The sequence below is a fragment of the Ambystoma mexicanum genome, chromosome 9 (genome assembly GCF_040938575.1).
Source record: "Ambystoma mexicanum isolate Mex_15411 chromosome 9, UKY_AmexF1_1, whole genome shotgun sequence".
Lineage (NCBI taxonomy): Eukaryota > Metazoa > Chordata > Amphibia > Caudata > Ambystomatidae > Ambystoma > Ambystoma mexicanum.
The window spans coordinates 216,363,324-216,384,346 of record NC_090931.1 but is presented as its reverse complement, the minus strand read 5'-3'; the positions used below and the strand labels follow the sequence as shown (position 1 = coordinate 216,384,346).

The following is a 21,023-nucleotide window of genomic DNA, read 5'->3' as shown; positions in this document are numbered from 1 at the left end:
AAGGGACAGTGACTCCAAGGGGAAGTTTCGGGCCCCCCTCTGTCCCCTTTGAAACCATTCACCTTGATTTTATTGAAATGGAGCGATGTAATAACTTGAAATATGTTCTTGTCATCATTTGTGCTTTTAGCAAATGGGTCGAGGCTTTCCCTGTCAAAGATGCTACCGCCATGACTACCGCAAAGATCCTGGTGAAAGAGTACTTCCCTCGATTTGGGCTCCCGAGGATAATTTGGTCGGACAACGGCCCCCATTTCATCGCAGCCGTAATGTTGCAAATATGTGTTGCCTTAGGGATTGAGAAACTTTTTCATTCAGCTAGGCACCCTCAAAGTGCGGGATTGGTAGAGAGACACAACGGTATTTTGAAAAACAAACTTGCAAAAACATGTGCCGACACTAAACTAAAATGGCCCGACGCTTTACCTATTGTGTTAGCTATGCGCACCACACCCCAGACTAGAACTGGGCTCTCTCCGTTTGAGGTGGTAATGGGAAGGCCTGCTAACATCTGGGGTCTCCCTAAACCTAAAGCCCTGAGGGATGTGGATAATGTATTGCTCATAGATTACTGTAATCAATTGACTAAAAATATGTATTTCATTTACCACCAGGTGAATGCTGCCTTACCTGTACGGTTTACAGGCCCAGGACACGATATACTGCCCGGTAGCTGGATCCTGGTGAAGGCCTACGAGAGGTCTTCCTGTCTTGCGCCTCGCTGGCGCGGACCCTACCAGGTATTATTGGTCACCAGGACGGCAGTGCGGGTGGCAGGAAAGAAGAACTGGATACATGCAACGCATGTTAAGAAGATCCCTCACCCGACGCCACACGCTACAGAAGAAACAGAACCCCTCGCTGGTGCTACAATCTCTGATCTCGGAGTAGCAGGCAGCGTTGTGAGTGCGTCGGAGAAGTTCTCTGAGCCTGAGGAGCTCGGGGAGCCGTTCATTTTGTCTCCGCACTCCCTTGATCAATCACTTCCGGAAAATCTTGTTTCGAGCTCTGCGACTTCCGTTGCCACCGACACGACGCTCCCCTCAGGGAGCGACGACACTTTGCTTTTGGATTCAACAAACTTGGGTACCATCAGGTATCACCTTCGACCACGAAAACAGAATTACTGCACGAGTGTCGTGCATCTGGAAGGAAAAGAGTGATTGAAGTACTGTTGTCTTTCTTTTTTCGAACAAAGAAAAGGAGGGTTCTGTTGGCTAGGGTTGGGAAGGACTCAGAAATCGCGCCGCCGAAGTGCCGCCCACAACGAACATTGGGGCCGTCGATCGGGATGACCATGATGCCTGCCGCCTTCACCGCTGCTCCCCGTATTGAACTATTAGATAAGGAGGTGACCAAATCGAACAATGAACAATGTGCCTGGGCCCCGAAAACGTACTGTTGTGTTCTCGTTCTGATTGTTATTTTTGCAACTGCTGCCGTGGGACTTTGGTATTTTGAAGAAATTTATCCTTTGAAGCCTGTTACCGACCAAAATCGTACCAACTGTTTTGACTCCCTCTGTACACCTTCTCACACTGTCCCCTAGGGACTCTCGGCATAGACAGAAATATCATAATAACACTTTGATGATAGTGATGAATGCTACGCATGCTATTTTTAATAAGAGTAATTGTTGGATCTGCACTCACTTACCACAACATGGGAACAAGGGACTGGGATGGTATATACATCCCTTACCTTTAACAACTTCTTGCTATGGCTCTCTTAGAGCACTCTTCTTTGGCCGATGGAAAGATAGCATCTCAGGGAACTTCGATGGGACTAATTTGAATGAATTTGAAAAACGTGAATCGACTCCCCTGGGATGTTCGCTTTTCGCAAATAGAAGTAAACCTAACGTCGCTTCTATTAGGCCGTCTGATAAACTATCTTTTCCTTTTCAAAATCTAGTTTCTTTTAAGATGGCTCCGATAGGCAATAAGGATGCCATGCCTCCTTCTTATTCTGTGAATAATAGTCCTGATTCAGTTCCTTTTTGTGTACAAAGAAATGGCACTAGGCCAATGGGAGACTTCGAGCCTTGTGTAAATACTGTAAACTTGACTGGGGAAAATAGGCCTTTGTATGTAGGGCAGTGGTCTTCAAACTTTTTTGGCCAGGCCCCCCCTGAGCAAAATTTGGGCAGGTCGGGACCCCCCAGAAATGCCAAATGGACAGTATATATTGCGCGCCGTCACCTGCTCCCATCAAAGTCGCTGGGCTCCCTCATCCCACTCCTACCCAGTCGCTGGTCTCTCCCCACCCCATCACACACCCAGGGCTCTCTCCACTCTGCTCCCATCACTATCCCATGGTTCCCACCCATTGTGCTCCCACCATAGTCCCTCGGTTCCCCCATCCCGTTCCCAACACAGTCTGAGGGCCAGTGGCGGCTGGTGAATCTTTTTTAAGTGGAGGGGCATTAAGGGGAGGTTCGGGGGGGTTTCCCCATGTGAATTTTTTTTTAAATAATAGGTTAAAATGTTGCATTGTAGAGCATACTTAACAAAAAATGGGTAAATAGCCAAACAGTTTGCAATTGTTGCTGGGAGTCCAGGGGGCAGGCATTGATATTTTATTTCTATCGCGCTCGTACACAAGTGTTTCAGAGCGTGACAAGGCAAGGGAGGGGAACAGAGGAGAATAAAACAGCGATCTTACTAGGCCCAGTGACATTGAGAACGCGCAAGTGTGAGGGGAAAAGTGCATGGAAGGGGGGAGAAGTGGAAAGTGCGAAGCAGAGGAGAAACAGATAAATAACAATAAATAAAAAAGGCAACAAACAGTGGTAGTGCAGCCAGCAATTTGCAAGTGCTACGTTTAAGGCAGCAGACAGGGTAGGTCTGATAAGTGCAGGAAGAAAGATGGTTCTCCTCAAGTTTTAGAGTGGCAGGGCGCTGTTCCAGAGGGAGGCCCCAGCCGAAGACGGAGATCTACCCCCAGCTCGTTTCTTTGATAAACGACTGACCCTGAGGGAGTTGGAGGTAGAGGAGTGAAGAGCTCGAGAGGGGAGGTATTTGCGGAGGAATAGCTGAAGGTATTTTGGACCCAGGCCCCCAGAAAGCCTTGTGGACAAGGCAGAGGGTTTTGAATGATAGATGTCCGGTAAAAAGATACCATCCCTGTCCCCTGGGCCCCACTGGTCCTAACACAATGAACATGATTATGTGTATATGCAAGGCGCTGCACATTCATACAGCAATCACTCTATCATTCACATGAGCATCCATCACCATACACTCACTCATAACGCATCCATACACATGTTTAAATAAAAACAATGAACATAAACGTACCTTCTGCATTGGCCTGTGTGTGGGTGCTGAAACGGCCTGCTCCAGCTGCTCTGTCCGTATGTGCGAGGAGGCGCAGGAGCTCCCCCTCGGACATACAGACATGCAGTGCCCCAGCCAGCATTTCCAATGAGCTATGCAATGCTGGCGAAGCAAAACGCCCCAGCACTTGCATGGCTCAGTGAGCATGTGCGGCTGGGGAACTAAACTGAACTGTCAAAGGGAAACAGTGTTTCCCTTTGACAGTTCAGCCAGCCCAGGAGCACTCCATTAGCTGGATAAAGCAGCTGAGGGAGTGCTCACTGTTTCACTGGGCTGGCTCCTTAGCTCCTCCATAATGGGTGAGGGGCCACTGGGTGGGCGCCTCTTGCCATATGGATGAGCCGCCAGGCTCGGACAGGCCTATAGGGCAATGCCTGTACCAAAAATGTAAAATGCTAGTTTGGGCCAATCAAAATGGGCCACCATTTTGACCAATGTGGACCATTTTGATGAGTTACTTAACTATGCAGTTAGTAATGTTGACCATTGTTGCTGAATATATCACAATTTACTTACATTTTAACACAAAGCACCCCTTTGGGTACTATTGAAACAGTGGGCTTCATAACTACTCTGGCGGTAGCTGTGCCGGTAAAACCGGCACGGCTGCCACTGGAGTTGCATCCGGGTCTGGCACCCGCGAATGGGCAATTACTAGGTAATGCCGAGTTAGGCGGACATGATAATTGCCCTTTCGAAGGTGCCGGTAGATCCCCATTCCCATTTGAGCCCCATATGGCTCAAATGGGAATGGGGAGCTCGGATGCACCGGCACCGTTAATAACGGTGCCGGTGCATCCGACGAGCTGAGGTCAGACCTGGCGGGGGCTGTCAAGCACCCACGAGCACAACTCTTACTATGGCGGAACGGTAGCAACGGTGCCGGTAGCTTACCAGCACCGTTGTTACTGGTCCGCCATAGTAGTAATGAGGCCCAGTCTGTGACTAAAGGAATGAATATCCATTTACAACTGTGGGCCACTTTTTCATTGTTGCCTGAGACAGTTTCATGCTTCAGCCCGCCCATGTGGGCCACCCCTGCCCATTTCTTCCAATCTAAAAAAAAAAAAAAAAAAATCTTTTTTCATGCTGAGCTCTCAGGGCCCCCCTGGGATGCACCCGTGGACCCCTAGGGGGTCGCGACCCACAGTTTGAATACCACTGATGTAGGGGGACCCGTTTATCTTGTTTGTGGTAGTTTAGCTTTTCCCTGGTTGCCCAAGGATTGGCAGGGGACTTGTTATTTAGGGATATTGTTACCAGGTGTATTTATAGCCAGTACCTTAGAGGTATCTAAGGCTCGCCCGCGACGGGACAGTAATGGAGACACCCCTGGACAAGTGTTCGGGGATATAGCCAAATCAGTAGTGCCCTTTTGGGGACAAATAGCAAATTCAGAAAACATTAGGGGATTAGCGAGGGTGTTGGAGAAAACGATCAACCGGACCACGGACATACTTTACAATATGACCTTAGAGCAAAAGGCGATAAGATTGGTAGCACTTCAAAATCGAATGGCATTAGATGTCATTTTAGCCGAACGAGGTGGAGTATGTAAATTAGTGGGGTCCGCTTGTTGTGTTTTCGCACCAGATTCTTCGCCAACAATTTTTAAAGCAATTCAGAATTTACACACTCAGTTCTGAAGTCCATATCCCTGTAGGAGACTGGAACCTTAGTACTTGGTTTTGGGATTCTTTACGATCTTGGGGGTGGAATGTGCTTTGTCATTTTAGGTATTTTAGGGATCCTGTTATTTCTTTGCTGTTGTTTTCAATGCCTCCCGAGTATATGTGGAATGATGGGGGGATGTTGTGCTCAGGTAATGAGCGCAATAGGGCATAAGATATACACCCCGAAGACAGCATCTAAAGAGTTCATGTTGCAAGAAGTTCTTATGAACAACTTTATGGCTATTGACATTTCGGACAATGATGCGGAACCTATGGATGATAATGCCTTCAGTTATTTTCGAAAGTATTAGGAAATGATGTATTAGCACTTGGCATAGGCCAAAAAGGAGGGTCTGTGGAAATCGATATAATATTGTGACCCCAATCGCATTGTTTAAATGTATGTTGGCCTACGCCAAGCTGTCTAAAGAATACCATGTACATAGGTTCCGCGGCAAGGTCTTGACCTTAATGTATTGTGTAAGCCGCCATCTTGGATCTAGCCGCCATTTAGGCACTCTTGCAGTGTGGAAGTCACCCTGAATCACAAAATGGAGGCCGAATGACATTTCGAGTAAGACTCCGGCCATGGTGACCTCCGCACACGTGAATAAATAATATGTCCGCAGGCCACTTGTTAGGGTCACGAACTAAGACCTTGTCCTCTCTTTAACCTGTGTGTAAATATGTAACTGTATCAGCGGAACTGATCAAATTATGTAAATTGTGTGTTCGACCTGGCTACGAACCCTAGCCACAGTTCCAAGAATGGTTAACTTGCGAGAGGGCTGGCCAATGCAGGACAAAACGTATAAAAACCCAAGTATCCCGATGATCGGTCTCTCCCACTTTCAGTGCGAACCTTACGTTGAAGGTTCGCGTGTTAGTCAGAGGGCCGAATAGCTATCCGTATGTCAATTGACTTTGGTAACTTTGTAACTTTGAAATAAAGCGCTTTGTATGTCCTTTGTAACCTGTGTTGGTGTGTTTCCTTTTGGGCTTCCCGGCCTCATATCAATTTCTCTGTTTCCACAATCACAGGAAGTGATGTCATCTGACCCCACCCCCAAAGTATATCACGGGAAGCAAAGGAACACCACCTTTCACCCTTTGACAAAACAGGAAGTGGCATCACATAGCATTGTTTCTAAGTACACTATGGAAAATATGGTTACAATATCACTGTAAAGTGATATATATTGCATACAAGAAAGGTGTTATCAGTGTGTGTATAGGCCCATATTAGCAAATTACTGTGAATGCAAGCAGACGTCCAAGGCCAAACAATGTGTTATTATATAGCGCTTATTAACATCGAACAAATATAAATACAATATCACCAAACCTGTGTTACTCATTTATCAACCTCTGCCAGAAGAAAAGCTGAGCTGACCTTGCTGGGAGTCGAACCTGCAACTTGCAGATCACAGACATTGTAGCAGCAAACACTCTGCCTACTGAGCTATATTACCGGCTATAGCTATCAGAAAACCAGCCACTCCAGAAAGCCAGGCCAGTGTGCCATTACCGGGTCAGTGAAGCCTGCAAAACACAATTATTTCTATTAGCACCCAGAGGCAAACCCTCGAGGTGCTAATAGCAATTGAAGTACAAAAAAAAATAAAAGAACTGCTGCTTCATTCGGGATTGCCATGGAAATGGAAGGCGCGGCTCTGCTCAGAGCCCCCCCTTCCATTTCCATGGTTTACCAGGAAGAAAAGCTGACGGAGCGGGCATAAAACCCCATTTAAGGTAATTTGCATGAGGTGGGGTGATGTTGAGGGGCTTCATTTGGTGTGGGGAGGAGGGAAAAACGTAGCGCCGGTGGAGGGGGCGGGTGCGCAGAGCCCTCTGGTTGCTCTGATCCCGGGCTTTAGATCAAACCGATTGGCTCTCGCACCTGCTTAAAGTGCCAATTACCATTAAAGCAATCTGCTGCGTTATATGCCTGATATTTACGACCAGTCATTTGATTACTCATCTTGGACTGCTCGTCAAGTCAGAGGTTATAGTCCTCACGTATCCCTACAGTAGTATTGCTCCTGTGTCTAAGGTCACCTTCAAAACGTCCAACATGTTGGCAATTTACTGCCTGTAATCAGCTTTAGATTAATACCAGTTAATTATGGAAATAAATAAAGCCACCTTTTCCTGGTGCAAAATGTCCATCCTAAGGAATTGAGTATATTGGATGGTAAGTGAACCTGTCAAGTGTGATGCAGATTTGACTGCTCGAGAGGAACGGTTGCACTTAGCTATCGGAATAATCAGTAACCCCCTCCCCCCCCACCCCCCCCCCCCCCCCCCCCAACTACCGTGCCAAAGGAATTTGATCAGATTTTCAGGTTCTGCCAGTCTCGCCTTAAACCCATTCGGAACGGGTTAGTAAGTTGCATCTCAGTGTAGCACCCCCTTAGTGGCCTTACTCCACGGTTGACTTCCCAGGCAGGTTGGCACTGAGATATTGAGGTGCACCTGGCCTTGCTCGAGGCTTCCGGTGTAGAGTGCACAGTTACTCACGCCTGTAGTCCCGGAAGTAGATGGTCTGTCGGTTGGGATTCAGCAGCTGGATGACGGACCCGTCGCTGTTGATTACCCGGCAACTGATGGTCGCCACTTCTCCCTCGACCACGCTCACGTTCTCCATCACCAAGCTCTGCTCACCTTCAAGACAAATGGCACAGACCCCTTTAATTGCAGTCATGAAAGCAGGCTTACGCTAAATAACCATGCACAAAAGATAGACAAAAGGCGATCTTGAGGAGAACAAACTGATGCCACAACCAATTCATTAATATTTATACCTTTCCAACATTTAATGATTAACCTGGAGATCTACACATTCACTGCAGCCATTGGCTGAGGTTTTAAAGGGATGTGCCTAAGCAGAGGAAAAGCACTCATTTAGGACCACATCCAGCAGAAACAGTGCCTACTGTGAATGGGTGAAATATTCAGGAAAGATTCAGTACAAAAGGAAAACACCACACTTCCAGTCAAACAACCTGATTTTTACAAACCAAATCATTCAATAACCTCCCCATCACAGATGCCCTTCAGCAGCAAGCCGGACCGTTGCTCTCAAACATCGGCCTCCCCCTGCCCCGCACACTTGCAACCTTCATCTTTACCCAGTCTACATTTTTGAAGACCAACATTTCTGAAACCAATCTTTTCAGTGGCTGCCAGCTGCATAGGTAAAATGATGAGAATGTTAACTCGTTGCATGTTCAACCTCTTCCCAATGGGGGCTCTCTGCATCTGTAGACCTATTGGAGTCTACCCTATAAGCGAAAACTAATCCGGAAGAGGGGTTAGCGGTAGCTCCAGCCGAGCACCAACTTAAAAGGTTCGTAGCATACAGTGAATGCAAATATCCTTCCAAAATACTTACTAGAACAGTCAGGGGCAGCTTAGCAGAACAAAATGCGGGTGGCTATCTTTGGCTCGTCTTGCCATTGAGCCACACATAAAGCAGTGGCATGGCCAGATTCTCTCTGCCAGATATATATATATATATATATCTATATCTATCTATATCACCATTTTCTGCACCGTAAAACGGCGCATTGTTGAGCCCCACTCCCGGAGTGTCGTGCAAAAATCTCAGTTAGTCCAAACGTTCTCAAAAAGCCAGCTGCGCCATTGTTGAATTTAAAATATCTTTATTGAATATAAAATTTAAAAATTCCATGTGGAAACCTCCTGCCCTTGCCCAGCAACACAGAGGTAAACCCTGACAATGACACGTTTCGCTACGACTCGTAGCTTGTTCACATGAATTCAGTTTCACAAGACAAGGTATTTGAATCCTTCCCCTTTGGATAACAGTCAAAATAGAGGTAGGACTATACCTTTTCTTTCAGCAGCAGATGCCTGTTCGAACCGCCCGCCATTTTGGAGTGGTTTAATTACTGAACATAACATTTCGACTAAGGAGTTACATAAATCATTAGTCAAACATTTCAATATGTGCACACATTATTAATGTATAAATACAAGTTTAGAAATGTGTCCTCCAAGTGCCGAGTTCTTGCACCTACTAGATCGGATCCCGACCACAATTATGCAACCACAATTGTTGATGTGTATGTTCACATTGTGCATTGCGAACCTTTTACGCATAGCAATGGGTCCGTGACATGGAATGCATAGTGCTTCACTTCAATGTGTATTGTTGCCAAAGTGCTATAAAACGATGCAAGGTACATTCAATATCAGTTTTTACCACGGCATTGCATTGCAATTTATAACCACAAACACCAACTGTAAACGCATTCTTTTAAAGTGACTAGTGCTGGAAGAATAGATGGAAGCCCACAATCCACTCTGGACTAATTACAAGTATCTAAAAATGACTTCAACTCAAACTAATTGGGGTTGCTCTTATGATTAATATCGCTTGTTTCTCCAGTGCCACATTACCGAGACCCACTACCCCTATATGTTTAGTGGATTTTACATTCATATCTTCTACTCAATGTCTGAAGACTTGCTGGAGTTACTAGCAACTATGCTTGATCAACCGATAATATCCGTGTGCACCCAATCATAACCACTTCTGTCATTAGAAGTGGGCAGGCATAGAAATGACAAATAACTGTATATAGGGGTTGTATAACCTGTTGTAAGCGATATTCAATCAACACTACAGCCAAGTCAATGCCTACTCTGGGATGCTGAGGAAAACCCTTATTGATGTATTTTTATGTCCAGTTCAGACAACCCTTGTATAACACCCCCCTCTTAGAATCCCCCTGACCCCACTGAGCCAAGAAGTAGGCTTGTTTTGCAACTTAAAAGGTTTATTTGAAAATGTAAACACATATATATATATATATATATATATATATATATATATATATATATATATATATATATATATATATATATATCACACTTCTATAAATTGATAATGGATATTACACTCATGAATATGAGCAGTAATCAGCAAGAGGTAACTTATGAATAGGAACAGAAGAATAAGGTGGGAAAGAATGCTTTATATGGTTCAAGGAAACGCAATGATGAATGAAATGCAGTACAGAAAATAACTTGATATGGCTTCAACAAAAGACAATGTAATCACTTTTCCTTGCCAATTCACTCCCCCCCGTATGCAATGTAAGAAATGGAAGGAGAGCACACAGTCTTCAAGAATCCCAACAAAATGCAATACGAAATGCAGTTCCGCCCCAGCAAGCTTAGAGGAAAACAGGTAGAGGTTTGAAACACAGGCCCAAAAATGCTTTGAATGTGATGACAATGAAGTGAGAAATGTGCTACAAATGCTTTTAATTCCCTCTAGATATTCAGGGTGAGTGAGAGATGCTTGTTGGTATTAGTTCAGGCTCACTTTAGCAATGCTCCATGAGTTATTACCAGGTTGCAAACGGATTTTAACAAAGGAAAGAATGGAGCTGCTATTTTGACAAGTGGAGAAATTGAGCCAAATCGCAGTAAATTTTGCGAGTGCGTGAATCGCGATTGCGATACAAGTATAAGGAGCAGGAAGTCGGTTCTATGTTAGTTGGAAAGCCTAGCATCACAGCTTTAAAACGAAAGTTAAATTTCGTTCCTAGCACAAACGGTTCAAGAGATACAGACAATTTAATTAAAGGTAGATTTTCGGATTTAAAGTAAAACTCAAAATGACAGGTGACAGTTGGCAGCGTTAGGATGACAGATGACAGCTTGCAGCTTTAGAATGACAGATGACAGGATTAATAGGAGGCAGTTCTACTTAGTTAAAATAATCTAATCCAAACTATTTTAACCTAAGAGATTGGGTTCTGCACAGTTCTGGCGGATACTCACTCCTAATTTTGAAATGAATGGGCCTCATCACGGATCTGGTCAACTGGACTGGGCGGTTCTGCTCACAGCGTCTGTGTCAGCTCTGCTCTGCTATGCTGGTCTAGCCTCTCTGGATACGGCGGGTCAATCAGGCACCGGTTCTGCTCACAGCGGTCTGGGTCTGGTCTGTGGTTCCGGCAACAGTTCTCGGCAAATAATTCAAACAGCTTGCCCGGCTGTTGAATAGTTTGGTTAGGTTTGCTGGATTCTGAAGGCCTGCTGAGAATACTTTGGCTTGCAGTGGGCCTTCTAGGTTCAAAGTTCTGTAGTCTATGTTTAGCTTGGAAGTCTAAGTGTTGGATCTCTGGATGTGAAGTCGTCGGTCAGCATGCTCCGCAGCAAATGAAATTGAATGTCTCTACCTGTCCCAGCAGTCTCTTTTTATGTGTTTTGGAAGTGGGTGTGTGCGTGGCATAACTGAGCCTGCCCTCTCTACTTGTCATTGGCCCAATTCGCCCCTCTCCCATGATTGGAGGAATTGGGTTGTGTGTCAGAGTGATGGTCTGTTTATGGGTCAGAGGATCCTCCCCTGGTCAATTTGCCCACAAATCTATATTTGATTCAAATACATATTTCCAAGGTTCACAGTTGTTTGACATCACGTACACACATCATATATTACTAAAGATAGTCCCTGTCCCGACTCTGGCGTTTCTAGGAGCTTGCATTCAAAAATGGCAACTTATTTTTGATTTTAGTGGGTTTTGCAACATTGGTTTTTCATCAAAACTTATACAAAGGTACATTTCCCTTCCACATATATCCCAGCAACTTTGCATGTCTCTAGCTGAAATACATTGTCTACAATATTCATAATTAGCGGGGTTTTGCCCCAGAACATGGTACAAATTGGAGTTTGGACTCAAATCGTGAGGGCATTTTTCAAACTAAGACTCTCAAAGTTGTACGTTCCTGCCATTGGGTTACAATAAGTTATCACTATTTCTATAAAATATATATTTGTGGCAATTCAACTCCCCAAGTGTTTGGGTCCGCCTCCAGAAGTCTGGGTGGGTCAGTGATCACATGTCTCTCCTTGCTGGCAGAGGGCTGTTGACAGGACACACTCACAATTAACATACCCCATTCAACAGAAAGCCTTTTGTGTGGGCTCCAGCAGGCTGCCTGGAAGTCTCTCCTCAATCAATCAACAGGGTCATGTGATATCCTGCCTCCTGGTGTGGGAATCTGAGGTGTTAAGAGTTCTCAGCCTCTGGGACCAGCAGGTGGCTAAGATTTTCAATTAACCAACAAGCTTTGAAGTCCCTGCCCCTCTTGCAACTCCCAAATACAGTTTCCCTGTCAGAGTTTAGACCGCTAGCGCCACCTTGGGTAATTTGTCGGTACTGCATCCATTTTTGAGTTGTCTTGAATTACTGCATTTCAATAGAGTGGTCTTTTGCTTAATAGTATAGGGCCCTTGCTTAACATTGTTTTGATGGCATCCTTACAGTAGAGTGGTGATGTGGAACCCCCCACAAGAAGGTTGTATCTTTGGACTGGTCTCGTGCCAACTGCGCAGTTCTCCTATTCTGGTGTGAATGTGGGCGGCGATAGCTCATCCCCACATCCACCCAGTCTATTAATTTAGTTTGTTCTGGGATAGAATAATGGGCGGCGACAGCTCATCCCCCACATCTACCCAGTCTATTGATTCAACATGGGTCAAAACCCTTGACACTGTCTGTACATGATTAAAAAACAATCTACCAGTGATCTCCATCTGGCTAGAAATAAAAAAACCCTCTGAGATAAGAGAATTCTAAGGGAAAGGTTAACAAATCTTCAGTGAATTATCATTATTCTGATTTGACAATGACAATTGGTGGCGATGCAATAACCATGTATATTATTCACCCAAGAAAGTATAAAGTTCCTCATCAATATTGTGTCCCAATGGACACTTGCTCTCGAAATTGATAAGGACTCTTGTTTCTCGTTGTCTTAGTAGTTTCTCTGTCTCCTCCCCTGGGTCCATTCTTTACCTGCTGCAACCCAATTAATGAGAAGTCATTGTTTCCCATCATGTTTCTCCCAAAAATGTTTTGCAATGGGGTATGTGTAATCTTGATTTTGAGATATATATATATATATATATAATTTAATTGTTGGAGTATTTGCATGCTCCAGTGGTAAAGGCAAATGTTTGAGATTGTATAAGCTAATCTCAATGCATTAGCTTATTAGTTCTATACACACATACACAAAAACACACAGCCCCCATGGGGATGAACCAACAAGTTTGGCCCGTTTGGCGGATAATTGTGACACTTCCCAAGGTAAGAGCCAGACAGTGGTATGGGGTCAAAAGAAAACTAGGCCAAAGATAGCATGGATGGGGAGATTATTGGGAGGAAAAATAAATAAAACAGACAACAAGATGTGGGAAAATTAAAACATAAGATTGAATGATGGCGATTGCTGGGATTCAGGATTTTTTTTTCACTAAAGAGACAAGAGCTTTCCCTATTGGCCGGCAGAACCTTGAAAGACAATCACTAGTGTGGTGGTTGGTGATTCCGTGAAGTCATGCTGTGTCTAGGCTATGTGGGGGCTACTATTCAGATAATCAAATTGGATCCCCATTGGTCGATAGTCCGAGGTGACTGGTAAAGGAAATCCTGCAAATGGAGGCATCAGTCAGAATGTGCCTGCATGCAGGATGAGTGCTGAAGGACGCAAAAGGTAAAGTTTGGAAAAGGATCACCTCTTGTCTGACGCCAAAGCAGACTGGCCTTGGGTGGAGCAGAGAATGTGTGGCGCTTTTGTGTAATGAATTGGTAAATAAGCCTCTGGAATGCAATACAAAAGTAAATGAAAGGCACATTTATAAAATAACTCATGGCACGCTAGCTACAGTCAAAGGAGACTGTCACATGAAGGACAAAACTCTAGGATGGCAACTGGCCTACATGCAGACTGTGGCACCTTCTGCATGTGCGATGAAGCCTCAGCGCCTTGGTGTAAAGCACTCTATAAATAAATCAAATCATAGATGTGGTATTATGGTATTTATTGAGCACAGACCTAGCTTCGAGAACCAACAGAGCACTTTACAGAGGTATACAACAAAACAGATATACAACAGAGTGCTTTACCAAGGGTATACAACAGTACAGATGCATAACAGCGCTTTTCAGCGGTAACAGAACAGATATACAGCGGGGAGGTAGGATACAGAGGGGCACAGAGAAAGGGTACAGTTGTACAGGGTGATGGAGGGGCAGAGAGCGTCTGGAGTGTCAGGTGGTGCATGAGGACTAGGTGTTGAGGAGTAGAGAATCCTTGAAAAGTGGGTCGCAAGTTCTTGTCTGAATTTTATGCGCAAGTCTGATGCCGATGGGGAGAAGCGCCATAGTCTTGGGGCATAGGCAGGGAAGGTTTGTTTTCTGGTCCTTTCATTTTTGCAGCAGAAGTCTGCACGTCTCCTGCCGGTGCACTGTCTGCCGGAGATGCTGTGTTTCTCCAGAAGGTAGCTGGGTGACTCGAGGGCGACTAAGACATTACTGTGTATGCATGCAGTGGGAGCCAGTGAAGGTCGATGAGGGGCGGGGTGATGTGGTCACAATTGCGTAGACTTTTGAGGAGATATGCAGCCACATCTAGGACACTTCTCAGGGGCACAATGGCAGGTGAGAGATGCCTTCGAGGAGGGCGTTGCTTCCAAACAGGTGGGATAGAACCAGTGCTTGAACATTGTTTTTTCCCCACAAGGAGGAAGTGCTGGACTTTCCAGAGGAGTGAGCCAATACTGGCTGTCAGTTTTCTTAGCCATGTGTGTCTTGAACGCGAGGTGTTTGTTGTTGTGGATCCCAAGGGACCTGGCAGAGCTCAACTCTGGTGTGAAGCCCTCACGGTTCATGGTTGATAGCCAGGTCTGTATATCGGGGTGTTTGGTGTTGGCGAGTAGGAATTCAGTCTTGGAGGGGTTGAGCTACTGGTATGCACTGTACATCCAAGACTGGATCAGCGAGAGGCAGGTTTTGAGCCTGTGGCTGTCGGAGTCAATCTTGAGTCATAGCTGTGTGTAGTCAGAATATTGGTGGATGTAGATGTGTGTAGCCAGGAGGGCTCAACTGATCCACAAGGGAACAGGAGAGCACACTCCTACTCCCTAGGTCTTGAAAGGAAAGCTGGTATTCTTTACAGGCTCTCTTAAATAAGGGCGAGTTTTTATCTGTAGCTGTGTGGGAGTTCTAATTCTTATGGGGCTGACGCTAGGTGCTTCTGTGAGTCCTTTGACTCAAGTCAACCTGTTCTAAACCTTACGCTGCAGTTACTTTGTCCTTTTAATGCAGATGACAGCAGGGGAATCTTACTTTCATGCTCATGTTAATCATTCACATCTGCGTGGGCACTTTATTATTTTATCATAGGCCCCAGTCTCACTGCTCTTAGCGACAGTGAATTCACTCACCGAGCTGCAGTAAACCATTTCTCTAAGCTGCTGTGCATCCAGAGATGTGTCTCCCAGTGCCTAGTGATAATCTAGATTTCAAAGCTGCAGTGTATGCAATGAGTGACCTTACATTTAAGTGCAGTACATAAAGTTAGATGGTGTTAAGCTTGTTGTCAATAATAGGACAGCCTGTTAACTCCATAACTAGCTGCGTGTGATCTGCAAAATTGGTCAAAAATATGCCCATGTTGGTAAGGAGGGTGCATAGAAAACATATATATTAAAAAAAGGGGGGGGGAACTAGCTCCTTGGGGCACACCACATTCTACTGGTTGAGAGGCTGAGAAGTGTTCGCCCCATTGTATCTTGGAGCTCCTATTGCCAAGAAACAAGGAGATCCAATCAAATGGCCTCTTGTGAGCAGTTCCTTGCCTCATCTAGAGCCTCTCGGAGCGTCTGATGATCCAACAAATCGAAAGCTGCCGGGAGGTCTAGTAGTAAGAGTAACCCCGATTTACTCCTATCCATTATTTCCAGCATTTTAGTCTGAAGTTGTAGTCCAAAACATCTGGCGAGGCACTGTCTGCCATCTTTAGGTTTTCCATAGTAGAGCCTCAATCATAAGCCGAGATTATGCCAGTTTGGCAAATCATTGCCCTTTCTCTGCCATTTGAACTTTATGGACAAAATCCCAAGATGGAGGCATCCATTTTACTCCACCCTACAAACTGCACCAGCATTTAGCTCAGCAATGGGATCACTGCGCTAAAATAATAGCAAGCCCTTGTCCACAGAGTCAACTATCGGCTCCTTCTCTCAAGGGGGACAGCAACACTTTGCATCGCAGTTTTGATTAATGCCCCTTAATAAACTTACTGTGGCACTGAACCTATGTCACATGAACCATTTCATGTCTAGAGGGCAGGTGGGTAGCTATCATAACCACTGGCAATGGTCATCAGATCCAGCACAAAATAAATCTTTACCATCTTTAGGGAGCTAGAGACTCCCACTCCCGCCCCCCCCCCAGAACTTCACCAAAGACAAAGCCTGGTGCGATGAAATACAAAGCACCATGCAAACCAAACTCAGCCTTCGACAAAATAAAATACTAGCTACCAAACAAGCTCTGCCAAATAATCACATTGCCACTCCAGCCTCAGACCCCCGCCCCCGAATCCTTCAAAGCCATACAGGAACAAGCCATCATCAACTTAATGAGGAACATCAAACCCTCTAACTGTAAGGGGGATGCCTGCCCAGCTTCCATCATCAAGGACTGTACCGAAGCTCTGGCACCATTCCTGACGGCCTTTGTTAATGCCTCCTTTGCCACAGGGATAGTCACCGCCTCCCTAAAGGAGGCTTAGGTCTGCCCTCTTTCAAAAAACCTACTCTCGATCCCACCTCCCCTAACAATTTCAGACCCATCACGACTGTCCCATTCCTCCTCAGAATACTGGACAAAGCACCATACCTGCAGGTTGAGCACTTCATTGAAAAGAATAAACTCCTAGGACTCTGCCAATCTGGTTTCCGCCCCAGACACGGGACTGAAACCGCCCTACCTGATCTGAAAAACCAGATGGACGATGCCAGGGACATGGGCAAACCAGCGCTTCTACTTGTGGACCTCTCGGAAGCATTCGACCTGGTAGATCAGGACACTCTGCCACCACCTCTCTTCCACTGCCAAGTTCTCCCCTGACGCCACAGCCTGGATCACCTTCCTACAAGACAGAACCATGCAAGTATTCTCCGACTTAGGCTCTGCCTCGCCCACCATCATGCTCTGTGGTGTGCCCCAAGGCTCCTGCCTCTCCCCGAACCCTCTACAAGATCTTTACATGGCCCCTCTTCCTCATTCTTGACTCTATGGGTATTTCCTACACCAACTATGCGGACGATACCCAGATCCTCCTCACCCTCACTGGCAACTATGACTTAGATTCCTTGACCATCAACCTCTACAACACCATCCAAGCCTGGATGGTAAACAATGGACTATGCCTCAACTCAGACAAGACCAAACTCCTCCTGGTAGGCTCCCCTGACACCTTAAAAAACCTAGACTCCCAATTCCGTCACTTCTCCAATGATTCCATCAAAATACCTGTCTCAGACTCAGTCAAAACTCTGTAAGCGACTTCAATTCAACACTACAGCTAAGTCAATGCCTAGTCTGGGATGCTGATGGAAGCCCATATTGATGTATTTTTATGTCCAGTTCATTTACTCTGGATGACAACCCTTATATAACACCCCTCTCTCGGAATCCCCCCGACCCTGCTGAGCCAAGAAGTAGGTTTGTTTTGCAAATTTAAAAGGTTTATTTGAAAATTGAACTATATATATGGGATACATTACTCACCGTAATCGTATTTCTGATGCTTGTATCTGCTTAGATTCACATGCTGTGCATAGGCCGACATCTAGTGGAAGCTGCGGAGTATTACAGTTTGTTTTTCGAAACTCGAAAATGGGCGTCGACACAGGGCGTGCCAGTAATACTATCCTAGTGTGACGTCCACTGTACCCAAGATCCCTCACGCGTCTAGGATCCTCAGATTGTATTTTTTCTGACATGAGGTAGCATGAGGAGTAGCGCGAGTACAGATAATCCAAGCAGATAGACAGAAAGGTAAGACTACAAGCAATCATGTGCCTTCTCTCGGAGGGGAGGAAGGGTGGGTCGCATGTGAATCTAAGCAGATACAAGCATCAGAAATACGATTGCGGTGAGTAATGTATCCCTTCTGAGGCTTGTGGAATCTGCTTAGATCACATGCTGTGCATAGATTAGCGAGCAGTACCAGAAGGAGGTGGGATGTGAGAAGGGTCATGAGCAAATAAGTGTCTTAGAACCGCTTGTCCCACTTGTGTATCTGCCTTGGAATGGGTGTCAATGCAGTAATGCTGAGTAAAAGAGTGAATAGAGCTCCAAGTAGCTGCTTTGCAAATGGTGTCAAGGGGAACATTTGCAATGAAAGCCAGAGTGGCCCCAATGACTCTAGTAGAGTGGGCTCTTGGCGTAGAAGGCAGAGATTTTTCAGAGAGTGAGTAACACAGCTGGATACAGTTAATAATCCACTTCGAGATGGCACCTTTAGAGACGCGATCCCCCTCTCTGCCTGTAGCTACGGAGACAAACAGTTGACCTGTTTTCCTTAGCGGTCTTGTTTTATTTACATAGTAGAGGACCGCCCTACGCACATCTAGGGTGTGTAGTTTCACCTCAGCAGAGCTTTGCGGGTTCTGGAAGAAAGCCGGAAGCTCTATGGACTGGTTTACATGGAAATTTTATATAAATTTAGGTGAGAACCTAGGGTGTGTACGTAAAACCAGTTTGTCTTTATGGATAGTAAAGAAGGGATCCTGCACTGACAGAGCCTGAATTTCACTGACCCTTCTTATAAAAGTAATAGCTACAAAGAAGGCCGTTTTATAAGTCAGGTGTTTGAGACTGCTCTTATGCATGGGTTCGAAAGGGGGGCCCATGAGCTTGGCTAGCACCACATTAAGGTCCCAACCTGGTGGTGGGTTTGAAAAAGGAGGCTGAAGTCTCTTTACTCCTTCCATGAAGGCTTTAACTACTGGTACTTTCCACCATGACACCTTGCTATGGGAAGTGGTGTAAGCCGAGAGGGCTGCCAGGTGTACTTTTAGTGAGTTAAAAACCAATCCTGCATCTAGCAGGTGGAGCATGTATGTAACAATGTTGGAAGGAGTGCAATCAACCGGGTTGATTTGTCTACTCTGGCACCAGATAACGAACCTCTTCCACTTGTCAAAGTAACAGTGCCTTGTGTTTGGTTTCCTAGATTCCTTTAGGATGTCCATACACCTCTGTGGCAAATTGAGATGTCCAAACTCTATGACCTCAGGAGCCATGCTGCCAGGTTCATTGAGTTGGGTTGCTGGTGCACTGTTTGACCTTGGTGCTGGGACAGTAGGTTGTACCAGGCTGGAAGTTTGATGGGCTCGCACACCGCCATCCTGCGTAGGTGTGGGAACCACGGTTGTCTTGCCCACATGGGAGCAACTAGGACGAGCATCATCGATTCCTTGTTCATCTTGTTCACCACTTTCCTGATGAGAGGAGTTGGTGGAAAAGCGTACGCAAACATCTCTGACCAGTTCATCCACAGGGCGTTCCCCTGGGAGTCTGGTTGGGGGAACCTGGATGCAAATCCTGGGCATTGTTTGTTTTCGCTTGTGGCGAATAAGTCTATAGTGGGGAAACCCCACTGAGAGAAGAGATCTTCTACGACCTCTCTGTGAAGAACCCATTTGTGTTCCTCTGGGAGGGAGTCTCTGCTCAGAGCATCCGCTAGGGAATTGAGCTCCCCTGGAACATGTTGCGATGACAGGAAGATGTTCCGTCTGAGTGCCCATCTCCAGATTTTCTGGGCAAGCTTGGACAGATTTGGCGAGCGAGTCCCTCCTTGCTTGTTCAGGTAGAACATGGCTGTAGTGCTGTCCGTCCGTATTTGCACTGACAGGTTTAGTAGATGGGGCTCGAACGCCTGAAGCGCTCTGAATACTGCCAGAAGCTCTAGCAGGTTGATGTGGTTCTTGGTCACTGAGTGAGACCAGAGACCCTGTGCTGTGTGGTGGAGATGGTGAGCTCCCCACCCCGTCAGGCATGCATCTGTAGTGACTACTGCCTGTACTTCGGGATCGTAAAGGGGTTTCCCTTTTGCGAGGTTCTCTCTTGTCCACCAGTGGAGGCTTTGTACAAATGTTGGCGAAACGACCACTAGATCGTCCCACTGACCACTTGCCTGAGACCACTGTTTCGCCAACCATTCCTGCATGGGACGCATGCGCAGGCACGCGTGGGGGACCAGGTAAATGCATGACGTCATCATGCCCAGTAACCGCATTGCTTTGCGTACCGTTATTTGTTGACCGGACTGATAATGCGGAATTTGCAGTAGTATATTCCGAATTCTTTCTTCTGAAGGAAAGGTCAACCCCTCCTGGGTATCCAGGATTGCTCCTAGGAATTGTTTTGAGGTGCTTGGCACTAGGCTTGACTTCTTCTCGTTGATTGAGAAGCCTAATTCGTGGAGGAGGTCGATAGTCCTTTGAATGTTTGTCCTGCAAATTCCTGGGGTTTCCCCCGTTATGAGCCAGTCGTCCAGATAAGGGTACACTGGGATTGCCTCCCTGCGTAGGTGTGCAGCTGCCACCGCCAGTACCTTGGTGAATACCCTTGGTGCTGAAGCTATCCCGAAGGGCAGTACCTTGAATTGGTAGTGGCGACTGTCCACCTTGAAGCGCAAGTACTTTGTGCGCTGGGAACATGGAAATATGAAAATAAGCATCTTTCATATCCAAGGTTTCCATGTAATCCCCCTTTTTTAGGAGGGGAATTACCTCTTGTAGCGTGGTCATACGAAATTTTTGGGGCTTGACATACTTGTTGGCAGGCCGTAAATCCAATACTGGGCCCATTGTCAAGTCTTTCTTTGGCACAAGGAAGTACGTTGAATAAATACCCTTGTTACCTGGTGTCCCGGGACGAGTTCTATCGTGTCCTTTTGTAGAAGAATGGCGATCTCGAGGAGAATCTTCTGATGTTCTAGGGAGTATACTTTTTGTCGTGGAGGATGGTTCCAGGGACGCTGCAGTAGTTCTATACAGTACCCTGTGGATACTGTTGACAGCACCCATCTGTCTGATGTGATCCCTTCCCAAGCCTGGGTGAAGTTTGAAATGCGTCCCCCTACTGGGGTTGCGTGAGAAGGGACC

General features: G+C 46.0%; 1 protein-coding gene across 4 annotated transcripts in view; it reads right to left on the bottom strand.

Moving 5' to 3' along the window:
* The window catches only part of CADM1 (cell adhesion molecule 1), a 770,283-nt gene that overhangs the window by 148,336 nt on the left and 600,924 nt on the right, over window positions 1–21,023 (bottom strand). For all 4 annotated transcript variants that reach the window (XM_069614504.1, XM_069614505.1, XM_069614506.1 and 1 more), the window contains exon 3: window positions 7,532–7,675. In XM_069614504.1, the coding sequence (XP_069470605.1) occupies window positions 7,532–7,675 (144 nt within the window). The remainder of the gene's footprint in view (window positions 1–7,531; window positions 7,676–21,023) is intronic.